General features: G+C 49.2%; 1 protein-coding gene across 2 annotated transcripts in view; it reads right to left on the minus strand.

The window, feature by feature from the left end:
• arap3 (ArfGAP with RhoGAP domain, ankyrin repeat and PH domain 3) overlaps positions 1 to 13608 on the minus strand; it is a 28131-nt gene that overhangs the window by 10208 nt on the left and 4315 nt on the right. Inside the window, exons 2-16 of one of the 2 annotated variants that reach the window (XM_086305288.1) lie at positions 9363 to 9525; positions 7526 to 8455; positions 7110 to 7150; positions 5486 to 5568; positions 5325 to 5389; positions 4926 to 5165; positions 4715 to 4837; positions 4499 to 4568; positions 4057 to 4177; positions 2988 to 3172; positions 2806 to 2912; positions 2327 to 2526; positions 1472 to 1557; positions 976 to 1158; positions 102 to 237 (exon numbers count right to left, since the gene is read on the minus strand). In XM_086305288.1, the coding sequence (XP_086161414.1) occupies positions 102 to 237; positions 976 to 1158; positions 1472 to 1557; positions 2327 to 2526; positions 2806 to 2912; positions 2988 to 3172; positions 4057 to 4177; positions 4499 to 4568; positions 4715 to 4837; positions 4926 to 5165; positions 5325 to 5389; positions 5486 to 5568; positions 7110 to 7150; positions 7526 to 8455; positions 9363 to 9457 (2665 nt within the window). In that variant the 5' untranslated portion in view covers positions 9458 to 9525. The remainder of the gene's footprint in view (positions 1 to 101; positions 238 to 975; positions 1159 to 1471; positions 1558 to 2326; positions 2527 to 2805; positions 2913 to 2987; positions 3173 to 4056; positions 4178 to 4498; positions 4569 to 4714; positions 4838 to 4925; positions 5166 to 5324; positions 5390 to 5485; positions 5569 to 7109; positions 7151 to 7525; positions 8456 to 9362; positions 9526 to 13608) is intronic. The other variant, XM_086305293.1, reaches the window with a different exon arrangement.

Here is a 13608-nt window from a genome sequence, read left to right on the forward strand (position 1 = left end):
TCACACGTTGAATTTAATCGGATCAAATACAACGCCCTGCTTCCTCGCAGCTCAACACTGCAGAGTGCATTAGAGTACAGCAGAGCACAGTAGAGTCCAACCTGATGTGCTGCAGTGATCCGCTAGGTGGGGGTGGCGGCCGTTGGAGTCGTTGGCGAGGTGAGCTGACTCCGCCTCTGAGAAAATCTGAGTCACCGTTTTCAGGAGAGTCTGCTCAGAGACGGCTGAACACAGAACCTGTTGGAGACACGAAGTATCATCGTCAACACCAGAACCATCTCTGCACACTATCACATCATCATCGTTGTTATTGCTGTTTGCTGCCATGGAAACCTCAGGCCCTGCGAACCCGGACACACAAACGCAGGAGCCATCTTCTGATGATGTCACAGATGTACTATAGACTGACAGTAACTCAGTGTGTGCGTGTCTGAGACAGACTCATGGCTGTGCTGCTGTGATTCTGTTTCACGATTGTTTATTAAGGCTTTAAATGTTTGGATCAGCATGTCAGCTGATCAGGGTAACCTTTGACCTTTTGATGCAGAAGTTTCTTAGACGAAAGGTGTGAGTGAGTCGAAGCCTCCTGTTTTTATCTACCAGCTGCTTTTATCTTCGTCTCTGATGCTTTAAACATTTGGTCACTGAGCCCCTGTGCACTCTGGAAAAAGGCTCCCCCCACACAAAGAGCAGCTGCTTATGATTTGCTGCGGTCTGAGTCTGACCTCATCTACAACATTACGATCTATGAGGCTGACGCGCTCTCCCAGCACCACACCGCACACACCACATGTGTGCATTACAGCGTCCTAACTAGCTTCAGTTATGTTCACAGTTGCAGCTGCATGCAGCTGTAGTTAAAGCTGCATGAAGCTATTTCACGCATGAACCTTTATGACCCGTCTTGTTGTGGCCCTTCTCACCCCAGCATGCCAACATTAAGTGTATTTATTTCATGAAAGCAGTCGGGCAAACCTTGAGCAGCTCCTCCTGGCTGCTGAACGCCGGGTGGGCAAGGCGGTATCGACCCTCGCGATACTTCTGGGCGATGAACTCTCTCCTCTGCTCAGCCGACGCATCGCAGTCCAACTCCTCAGAGACGGACAGACGGGCCGCCCAGAAGTCGTTGGCCCGGTCGTTCCCCAGCATGATGAAGAGCTGGCCCACAAACATACACACAGTATAAGCAAACAAACAAACACAACAGCACGGCTCTGCTTTCAGGCGTCTGTGAATGCTGGTTCTGAACCGGCTGCTCCGAGCTGGTACTTTAGAGCTTCTCTGTCACATTCTCAGTAGCTTCAGTGTCCTTTAATAAGCTTTTCCACCTTTACAGGTGAATACTTCATAAAAACAGGTGGATGTTAGACTACACCTGCCACTAACCCCCCCTACAGCTGAAAGCCTATAACAGCAGAGAGCCGCACTGACACCAACCTCAGATCGAGAGGCCACCTGAAGCCGCTCTCACCTGAACGATCTCGTTGCTCCACACGCTCGTGTCCAGTTTCAGACTCTGAACCTTGGAGACCATCGTGCCCAGCCCTCTGTGCTGGCCTACACACACACACACACACACACACACACACACACACACACAGTGGGAAACACAGCTGTGACACACACTGGTGTGTTTCATCACTGACTTCTCCAAACACTAGCACAATACCAATGTATCACCTGGTGACGATCTTGCAGTCTTAACAGACTTGTCTCCTAAGTGGCAGTTTCACCTGCAGTGATTCGTGTCTGCACAGGTAAACAGGCTCCTGTTTACCTGTGCAGGTGTGTTTATTGGCCTGATATTTTCAGTGAGCCACAGAAACAACCTCACCTTCAACATGTGGTGTTTTTCTTTCTGCTGCAGGTCTCCATGCTGACCTCCTGACTTCAGAGCAGCTTCCCTGGTGATCTGTGGGGAACCTGTGTGTGCGTGCGTGTGTGCATGTTGTTAGGTTCTTACAGTTGTTGTTGGTTACATTTCTGCTTTGTTAGTTGCTGCTTGTTGGGAATGTTACTGGGCCACTGTTACCTGTTGTGACAGGTAAGAGATAACATCTGGCCTGCCTAACCAGATGTCCCAGATAACGTGAGTCAGTGTGCTTCTCTCTCTGTGATGACACAGACTGTAAATAAGAGATCGATGGGCGGATGAGATGAAATGTAGGCTTTTGCTGCAGGTTGTAAATGTGTTTCTGTCACGCTAGCTCATGTTAGCTGACAGCTGACCGCCGCCGTCATTAGATCAGAGCTAAACTGACAGCAGAGAAAGAGGACTCTGATTCTGGTATCAGTGAAGATGTCGAGCCTCGAGAGCAGGTCGTACCTGCGCAGTTCTTGCAGATGACCACACACAGGTTGATGGAGGCCCAGTCGGGGTTCAGGGCCTTGCAGTCCGCGCACATCCTGTTGGAGCGGTTGGACCAGATTTTCTCGGCCACCTCGTAATCTGACAGAGTTTCTGCGATCGCCTCCTGCAGTGCCTCCATCCAGTCCCGTTTGTCCCGGTCTGAGTCTGCGGTGAAGCTGAGGAGGCGCAGCAAAGGTCATTTAACGACATCTACATTGTTTGTCTCAGCGTTCTCATTAAAACAGAATTACTCAGAACTCCAACTGTGTGGGACAATAAGAGATTTTTCTCATGCTGAGGGCAGGACTCAGTTTGATTTGCAGAGCAGGAAAGCCCAGAGACTCAAACCTGAGTCTTTCTCAAGAGTTTGATTGATGCAGCGTCAGCGAGGCTGGTAACTGCAGACAGTACTGACAAAATCAAGCAGCAGCTGAGCTGAGTTTCAACTCACCCACCTGAAAGTTTTATACGGCGTGATGAGGTCGAAGCTCTTGTGTTTTCCATCTCGGATCGTTGCTCCGCGAGCTTCGATCACCGTGATGCCGATGCCGTTACGGAAACACTGGAGAAACATGGGAAGTGAAATAGTCACAGGACCCTGAGAAAGTCACAGGAAGTCAACTGGTGGCGCCCTCACCTGCTCGCTCTTGTAGAGCCAGATCTGGTCCGTGTTGATGGCAGCGTACACTTTGGATTTTGTTCCTTTGAGTTCCAGGCCCCCATGTTTCTGGCAGTGAGCTCCAGGACCAAAACGCCGCCGTCCAAACACCAGCTGATCTCTGACGTGTTCCTGCAGCGTGGACACCCAGCGCCGCCGCAGCACTGACGCAGAGGAAACACATCAACTGCTTTGCCATCATCAACAGCATCATCATCATCATTATGGTCAATACCACCATCATCATCGTCATGACCATCATCATCATCATCATCATCACCACAATCATCATCATCCTCATCATCATAACCATCATCATCTTCACGACCATCATCATCATCACGACCATCATCATCATCATCATCATCATCATCATCATCACGACCAACATCATCATCACGACCATCATCATCATCATCGTCACGACCATCATCATCATCATCATCATCATCACAGCCATCATCAGCCTCATCATCATAACCATCATCATCTTCACGACCATCATCATCATCACGACCAACATCATCATCACGACCAACATCATCATCATCATCACTATCATCATCATCATCACGACCATCATCATCATCGTCATCACGACCATCAGCACGACCATCATCATCATCACTATCATGGTCGTGATGACGATGATGATCATCATCATCTTTATCATCATCATCATCACTATCATACAGCATGAGATCAAAACAGTCGCCTTAAGGCGCTTTAATCATCATCATCTTCACATCACAACCATGTCATCACATATCATACCACCATCATCGTCATTGCCATCATCACCATCACCCCCATCATCTACACCATTACGATCATCATCACCAGCATCATCGTCATCGCCACCACCATCAGCATCATCCCCCCATCATCATCACCCCCACCATCATCACCCCCATCATCATCACCCCCACCATCATCATCAACACCATCATTATCATCAACCTTGAATTTTGTTGCATTTTGTGTTTTTATTGGGAAAACGTTTACAACAAGAAGAGAAAAATCAGAGAATCTGACGTCGTGTGTTTACCTTCGTTATCCGTCCTGAACACAAAGATCCGGTGACTCGTCACAATTTCAAATTTATTGTCTTTGGCTGGACGGGCCATCTGGATGGCAGCCAATGGGATGACTCCTTTTGGGTAGGCGTCCTGAAACAGAGAACAGGTCAGAGGAGATGAGTCCAAACTGTGCGGTCAGCAGGGCGACAAGCTCTGGTGATAGCAGTGTTTCCTTTTTTTTGTCTTTCCGCTGCTGGGATCAATAAAGCTCTGAAATGTTCAGGAGCTTAATGAGAGGGTGCTAACAAGGGCCCACCCTCCTGAACCTGTCGGGGTGACTGTTACGTTAGGAACACGAAGCCTGACAGGCTGAACGCAGGGCGCAGAGTGACCCACGCCTCTGACCTGCAGGATGACAAATTCTAAGCTCGTCCCACGAGGACGGCGGCAACATCATAAAGATCTGAGTACCTTCTCACTGCCAAAGTACATCAAGTTTTTGCCGTCAAACTTCACGAAGCGTTTCTGGAAAACATAGTTCCTGAAAAACACAAACACACACCAGGGTCACATTACCACTTACACAAGAGAGGAGACACATTTAGGTTTCATCCAATTCCACCACACTGAGTGACTTTCAGTAAGGGAAGGAAGGAAGGAAGCAGAGGAGAAAGGAAGGAAACACACCGAGTGTAGGAAGAGGAGGAAAGGACAGTGACGAGGCAGAGGCATGTCCTCAGGAGGAAGGAGACACAGGGAGGAGCAGACAGAAGGACACACAGCAGAACGGGCAGAGATGACCTCTGACCCCTGCCAACCACAAAGACAGAGAGAACAGGGTCAGACTTAGAGTCTCCTCCCACATCCAGGCCCCATCAGCTGTGTGAAACAAACGCACCCCTGCGGAGACAGCTTGTCCAGCCAGCCGCTAATGATGGGCGGGGCTCTCTCGGTCAGGGAGGTGTAACTGGCGTAGGGGGAGATGGTAAGGTCCTCGTCGGCCTCGCAGGGGAGGGCGTGGTGGGGCAGCGAGAGGCAGCGGAGGGAGGGTGGAGCTTCTCCCACAGTGCTGTAACCTGGCGAGTCCCCGGGGTGAAACGGCTGCGAAAAACGCTTCGTCCACGAGAACCTGTGACCCCTGAAAACACAAAAAACTTTATCAACGCACGTGAAGCAGACAGCGTGGGCATGACATCATCACGTCCATTAAAGTAATTCGTGCAAATGTTTCTGCATTTTGAATCGGTTCCAAGGCCACGTTTACGTCTCGTTTCATGAGGATGAGTAGCCGCCTTACCCATGATCCTCTGCGTGCTTCTCCTCTTTCCTCGCCTCCCTTCCTTCATGTCTGCTTCTCTCGCTCTGCACATAAATGATCAAAGCAGCACATTTTATCAGACCTGTGAAAGTCAGAAGAGCGTCTCTGTCAGTGAGGGGGAGAAGCGGTGGCGGTCTGACCTCAGCGGCAGGAGGATGTCTCCGGGTCTGGAAAACAGTCTCACAGTACGGGCTGATCTCGTCCTCGGGGTCGTCCGTGGAGGCTGCCAAACAGAAATGACCGGAGTTAGGATTCACCTGCGCCCCGTCCCTGTCCGTTCTGATTTGATAACATCAAAGTTAAAATAAACTGTGACCAGTATGACAAAGCCGATCTGTGTAGCATGTTAACACTATTGGAAGTAAAAATAACTTGAACTCCAATTTTGAAAACACAACTTTCTTTTTTTCTTTCTTTTTTTAAATAAAGCTCTGACTTGTATTATGAGTCTGTGGTCTGGGAGAGAGTCTGTAACTCTGTCTGAATACAGTAAATAATGACCAATGCTGGGCAATTAATTATATAGTTACTTCTTCAAAAAAGTAACTGAGTTTTGCAAACAACAAAGTTTTTTGCAGCTGTTTACCTAAAAATGCAGCCAAGGCGTTTTTTAAATAAACATTTCAAACTATTTACAGAACAATCAGCTGTTCTGCATCAAATCTAATGCCACACAAATTATTTGTGCCGCTCCAAAAAATAATTTCTGTCCACTATAAGATAAAGGAGAACAACAGCCTGATACCTGCAGGCCTGACAGCAGCAGATGTATCACTGCTGTAACACCTGTAACATTCAGCAGTCGCCTCTTTGTTCTGACACACACAACAAAACTATTGACTACACTACACGCTAACTACACAAGATTTGTGCTAAACGCAAATCTCTCACATCTCAAACACCGCCGTCACTCCTAAAACTTCCCCCTTCCTAAACAACTAAATGCCATGTTGCCATATCATTTTTTGATTGGTCAACATGGTGCATTTTTCCACCAATAGGAAAGGGTGGGGGGTTTTTTTGGTGTTGTTTTTGCTCACAGGCAGAGAGCGCTTTCGAGCGTTTTCCTTATAAAACGCAGTTTTTATATAAAATATAAACAACGACAGTATTCAGGAAGAAAACCAAACATTGCAGATATTTTTATCATGACTCTGGTTTTACGTGGCCGATCAACACAATTTAAAAACTGGCATAAAGTCCACACTTTTTCCGTCAGTTGTTCCTTCTGTCCTGCTCACATCTCCAATGGTTGTACACGTTGTCATTAACGTGGCTTCACTCCACATCAGCCGCTTTGCTCGCTAAAACACCGGTGTCGGCACATAAGGACGCTGTCAGAGCCTGTCAACGTTGATTAGCTGCGTATATACGAATGTGAATCGCATTATTGGCTGGAGCGGCCAGTTGCCGGTCACTTACAAACTCACACTGTAAAACAGAATCAATTGTTAACGTATTTATTTTCATTGCAATTCAGGTTAGATTTTTTTTTTTGTGTGCAATGCAGATTTCCTGTGTGCGGACACCGTGACAGCAGTGCGCAATTGCGCGCGCGTGCAGCTTAGAGGGAACATTGTTCTCAAGTGTGCGTGCACTGTCTGGGAACTAGGAGTCTCACACACCAGTCACTAAATAGTTTTATGTTTCGATCAGGCTGACAGGAAACGAGTAATGACGTCTTCCTGTAGGCAGAGCTTACAGACAAGGCTCGACCTGCCTGGGTTTTAGGCTGTTCTGTGCGACTCAGAGCTCTGAACTCACCTCTGGCTGATCCTGAAGAGTTGTTACTTAAAGTGCTGCCACTGAAACAAACACAGTGAAAATGATGAATCATGTCAGGCCTGGGCCTTCACATAAAAACTGATTTTTAACAAACATATCATGGATCCTGGGGTACGCTCGAACACGCAAAAACTCCTTTTCCTAACCCATCCTCCTTGACCTCGATACAGGTGAAGGAAAGATGCTTTAATGCAAAAACATCCAGATGATCGCTTTTAGGAATGATCAGATGGTCTGTAGCTATGAATTGTGGGATGCTTTCATGAAGAACGTGTCTCCTCCGCTAAAGGAGGTGCGGACTTCAGACCGCTCGGACCGAGTCGCAAACCTTGCTAAATGAAACTGAGTATTGGAACGTACCCCGGTCCAAATACTGGTGCATCACGGTGACTAACCTGTTCCTCTCGCAGTTCCTCTCAGGTGTCTGTCTGGGTGGAGTGGGAGGAGCCGACTGCTGGCTGCAATAATTCCTCTTCCCACCGGGGGCAGCAGAGCTGTGTAACGTGCCCCAATATATCTCATTGGAGACCATCTCTAGGCCTCCTCCTCGGGGAGAAGCGGAGGGGGAGGATCCAGAGAGCCTGCTGTTGTCATGACTACCCGTGCAGGAAATGAAGGACGGCGCCTGCAAATGCTCTGTGGGAACAGGGGAAGAAGAAGAAGCGCGAGGATTCCCCTGCATCGAGGCGGGGGGGACGATGCGGTTCAGCCTCGGGGGAACCGGCGGTAACCCTCCAGTGTCTGACAGAGACCTGCAGCGGCCATTCCCAGTTCTCTCCCCATGGCTCGACCTTCGGCTTGGTGACGGCGCCTTGTCACTGAGGTCAGAGGTCAAAGCACTGTCTGCTGTGGGCATGTCTGCTGAGCTCAGACTTTCCAGCACAGTGAGGCAGATGGACTCCTGGGAAAGCCTCCTGGGTAGGGGTGGAGCAGGGTCGGGTGTTGGGGTGAACTGGATGGGCGCGGTCCTGCGGCGATTGAAGACAGTTCTCGGTTTGGGGACCGGCTTCACTGTTGGCCTGCCGCCATCGGAGTTTGCCAGCATGGCGGCGAGATCGGGAGCAGAGCTGTTCCTGATCACCTCCTGACGGGGCGACTCGGTGCGACCGCGCTTCGAAGAACAAACTGACTGACAGCGGTCACGAGGGAGATCTGCGTTCCGATTGGCTCTTTGGCCTTCTGTCCTCTCGATGTAACCGACCAATCGTAGGATTCTCTTCCTGTGTCCTGTGGCAGTTATGCCCAGACTGACCAATGCATCGCTGTCGAGGTGTGTGAAGTCTCTAGCCAATAGGAGACCGGCTCGATGGAAGGTGTCCAGGTACCTGCAGGAAGACAGAGGCCTAAAGTAATTCTGATTGGCTAGATGGGAGCTGCCCTTTGATTGGTTGTCAGTTTCTGTGATAACGTGTTAAAAATCACATTTATTGACATGGACAGAAGTTCATTTTTAACTGTTACACGTGCACCCAGTTCTGTAGGCAGCTGAGCCCACTCAGTCACACTGAGGACCACGTGTTTTCATCTGTCTGCATTTCTGAAGTAGAAAAGCAGTCTGTGAGAATGACTGCAGTCAGCCTGAGGCTGTTCGCAGACAGGTTGTCTCCTGTGCGATCGCAGAACGGTGAGTGTGCAGCAGCAACAAGCGGCGAGCTAACCATGCATGGCAATCATAGACAACCTCACACTGTTTTTGTAGCTGTGAGGAGGATGCTGCCCTGATTTTCCTCGTGTGGCCGAGCCATCGGCTCACTCCGAGTTTGGAGGTAGCTTTGGCGAGCTCAGTACGTATACATTATCTCCGGATGGCAGTGCAGGTAACGAGCCCTCCAGTATGTTCATTTCCATCCATCCAGCCGGAGCCTATCCCAGCTGTCTTAGGGCCAGAGGCAGGGTACAACCTGGACAGGCCACCAGTCTGTCACAGGGATGACACATAGGCACAGACAACCATTTGCACCTGTGGGCAATTTAGAGTTTCCAGTGAACCTAACCCCACTAACTGCATGTCTTTGGACTTTGGGAGGAAGCCAGAGTAGCCAGAGAGAACTCACGCACACACGGGGAGAACATGCAAACTCCACACAGAGAGGCCCCGGCTGTATTTTAACTTATTTAATAGAATATCAATATTTGGAGTCCCTGTATCGATACAACATTGCCACACAAACTATCTGATGATTGTGCCGTTTCGGTTTCCCCCCATTTCATGCTGCACTCCTCAATCCTGACCTCTCCAGATGAATCGCAGAAAGCAGCCTCTCAACCGGCGTGCTTCCATCCAGGGAGCCCATGATGACCAACACAGAGTCCGGACTGGGCTTCATCTCCTCCACCAGCAGGAAACACCTGGGCCATCGCTGACCTACAGCAGTGGCGGATGGCGGTCGTCCATCTGGTGGAGAAAGAGGTGAAAGATTGATCTGCTTTAGATATCATCAGAAACTGGTTTAAGTTCTGCTGCTTCACTAACCCCACACTGAAACCAGAAAACCAGAAACACTGGATCACACACACACACAACAGGAGCCAGCCTCTGTAACCATTCATTCCTCCAGCAGGGGGCGTTAAATGTTTCTTTGAACCGCATCCTCTAATTAAGATCAATTAACAAACTGCCTCCACACACCGTGTAGATGGCACCACTGTCACCTTTGACCTCTGGAGCTCACGAGCCCCTCTTTCTGAGAACTAAAACCACAAAAGAAGAAGAAAGTATGATGTCAGCAGGCAGACACAGCTGCACGATTGTCTCTCTGCGTCTGCAGCAGGCTGACCTTTGACCTCTGCACAGCAGCAGAGAATCAGACAGAGGGTCACTGTGGGGATAAAGGCTGAGGGTTCCTGCCATGAAACCCTGACACCCCTGCTGCTACAAGGAAAAACTCAGGGAACAAACTGTGGGCCCAAAACAGACCCACATCTGGATCATCTGCTGGATCAACAGCTGGAAGTCACACACAGCCAATGAGACAAGGAGAACTCTCCAGCTCGGAGCAGCACGCTTCACTTCAGCGGCTCCCTGCATCCTGCCAGTGTGTGTGTGTCTGTGTGTGTCTGTGTGTGTGTGGGTGGGTGTGTGTCTGTGTGTGTGAGTGTGTGTGTGTGGGTCTGTGTGTGTGTGTGTGAGTGTGTGTCACCTCTCTGTGATGTGTTCAGGAGATGTCAACTAAGAAGCAGATGCAGCTTCCTGTTGGACCTTTAACAATAAGAGCCTGTGAACACAGCAGATATACTGAAGTCCAGGTGTGACAGTAAAACTGCAGGTGTGATGGAGCTGGGGAGAGCTCTCTGTCAGCATCAGGACGTCACTCAGAGAAAGACAGAAGAGCATGTGTCTAACACCAAAGTAAAAATAACTCACTCACACACACACTCACACACACACGGCTGCAGCGTCTTGCAGGAAGACAAAGGCCGAGGAGGAAGTGAGTCACAGCAGCTTCCTCCAGCCGACCTTTTTCCTCCTCCTCCACTCTTCAGACAAAAGCTGCGTCTGTTCTGAGATCAGCCGCCACACAGCCAGGAAACACGTTACACAACAGCTGTGACACACAACATGATCAATGCTGTGTCAATGATGTGATCGTATCATAAATAACACAGTAATGCATGCTTCCGTGCAGTCACGTGACCACAGAGAGCCGCCGAGTGTCGTCAGCGCCAGCATCTCTCTGTCAGGACTTTGACGTCTCCTCAGACTGAAGCCGGCGACCAACAGGAGGAAAGAAAACGCAGGACAGCTGCAGCACCTCGTCTCAGAGCTGAAATCTGCAGCGTCCGTGGACTCGTCACAGCGCACGCTCACAGACTGAAGCTGGTTTTATTTTGAGAGACTCGATGCCTCGTGCTGACATGTGTGCTGGATCTTTAAACCTTCCCTTTCACTGTCGCTGCCATCCTCGTGTCCCAAATCCGCCCCGATACCCTCCTCCACAAACTCCACCCTACCTGGACTCTCCCGTCTCTGTGGATGGCTGACCCCAGGTATTTAGGCTCATCACCTTGACCCTCTGTACTCCTTACACATCCACCCTCTCATTCACACATGTATTCTGTCTTGCATCTCTTCAGAGCATGCCTCCACCTCTCCAGGCTCTCCTCCACCTGCTGCTTACTCTCACTACAGATCACAGTGTCGTCTGCAAACATCAGCGTCCACAGAGACTCCTCTCTGACCTCATCTGTCAGCCTGTCCATCAGCACTGCAAACAAGAAGGGGCTCGGAGCAGATCCCTGATGTATCCCACTCCCATCTTTAACCCATCTGTCACTCCACCTGCACACCACTGTCTCTGTCCCCACACACGTCCTGCACCACCCTCACAAACTTCCTCATGTTACTTTTTTCCAGGATAATAAAGGTAGAAACAGAGGAGAGTCATTTTAGGCACTTTGTAAAAGGGGAACAGGAGGTCGGTCGCTGCAGTCTAGTTTACTCACCGTTCACTCAGAGATGTTCACAGATGGTGGTGAATCAACACCAATCCACAGGAAACCACACTGAGTAATAATATCAACATGACTCCTGCAAACATTTCCACATGAGACCTTTTCATGTCTTGATACAAGCACATGCATCTGCTCGGTGGGAGAAACGTTTCATCATCATCATCAGGTGACTTCTTCAGTCTCAGCTGACTGCAGGTTTCCAGCCAGGACATTTACTCATGACTGAAAATGGGCTGCGAGGTCACATCTTTGTTAATGTGCAAACTGTCACGATCAGTGATCAGCGCTCTTTGATTAGTGGTTGTTGATCATTGATCATGACAATTTGCATATTAACAATGATGAAACTGATCTCATAGCTCATTGTCAGTCATTGTGTAAATGTCCTGTTTAAAGGTTGGGGAGACCTGCAGTCAGCTGAGACTGAAGAAGTCACCTGATGATGACGAAACGTTTCTCTGAAAACGTCCAGATGAACAGAATCAACTTTGTGGGAGACATTTTAATGTAAAACTGGAGAGTTTCTCAAATCCAGCAGGAGTAAAAAGCAGGAGCCTGAGAAAAACTGCAGTGACAGAAAACAGAAAGTCCGGTGTGAGAGGAAAAAGAGCGGCCGAGGAGGAAAAACGTTAAAGAACCAGGCAGGAAGTCAGTGAAGGCCACAGATAAAGACCGAGCCAAGGAAAAGCAGCCAGAGGATACAGACCCTCCCATCCGACTTCCACTTTTAAACACTGCAGCTGAGACAGGAGAGAGGAGGGCCGAGCGCAGGCTGACTGAAGCTACAGCTGGAGCTCATGTCTGAGGTTTGGGTGTAAAACCCAGTCAGAGTCAGGACATCGAAGGACGTTCATATTCTGACCACTGGATCCAACACATCTGTCCCTGTATTGATTTAATGTGTACATAAAAATCTTTCACTGGCCCGGCCCACTAAACATCACAGTGGGTTATACGTGGCCCACGGTGTAAAATCAGTGAAACCATCAGCTCTGTCGGTGTCTCCAGCTGATGGTGCTGGTCCTCATGAGCGAGGGGTAGAAGGCACCAAAATCACATTTGTGGTGTGATCTACTCGAACCAGTTTCCCTCCACACACCAGCTGATTCAGGGTGCACAGTGCGGGGTCTGCAGGGGACTGACCCTCCATGTGATTGTGAAGAAGAATCCAATAAATGACAAGAGTCAAACCTGAGGTCAGAGAGTGGGCTTGGAAATGCATGCTGGGAGTCTAATTTATGATAGCTGCTTTAGTTCCGATGATATTGATCCAAAGTGGGGGTCTTTGACACGACTGGATGTTGATTACTGATTAGAACTAGGTCATCATCGACGCCGCGTGGCCCAAATAAAGTCACGCTGAACACAATGGGCCACAAACAGCAGACACCAGGTGTCAAACTCCTCGAACAGATTTTCACAGGAAACTTTACGAGTTCTTCATGGCGGCTGTTAAAAAGAGCCGATTCTGTCTGCTGGCTAAGTGTCAGCCGACCAAACTGCAAAGACACACAAGCTCACAGCTCCAACACACAAACAGGCAGTAACGCAGACGCACAGCTCTGTGCGGTCAGCACGACACCATCGCTAACAGCACGTGAGCAGCCGGCCCGGGTTTGAGTCTGACCCGCAGCCCCCCCAGCTGCTTTCCTGTCATTTCTTTACTGTACCTGTCAATAAAGGCCAAAAAAGTAAAATAATCTTACTTTATTATTGTTATGCAGGTTTGTGTGAGGCAGCATGGATTACTACAGCATGTCCATGTTCTGTTCAGATGTGACTACATCATGTGACTCTGATAACCCCTGAATGATGTGCGCAGGTCACCCTGTGTTTGTTCCTGATGACACCCCGTGACACGCTGCAAGGATGGACGCGGGGATTTTCAGCAGCTGGTCGTACTGCACACGTATCTGCACCAGTTTCCTTGTCACAGCTCAAACTTTGGCACTGACTATTTAAAAGAGTCCCTACAAACATCACTGTCTTCGCTGTTACTGAACCAAGAAAAACAGCAAAGACGTAC

The sequence above is a fragment of the Aulonocara sp. 'chitande type north' Nkhata Bay genome, linkage group LG2 (assembly GCF_057382095.1).
Source record: "Aulonocara sp. 'chitande type north' Nkhata Bay isolate Kocher_YH1m ecotype deep benthic linkage group LG2, A_spYH_male_GT1.1, whole genome shotgun sequence".
Classification (NCBI taxonomy): Eukaryota; Metazoa; Chordata; class Actinopteri; order Cichliformes; family Cichlidae; genus Aulonocara; species Aulonocara sp. 'chitande type north' Nkhata Bay.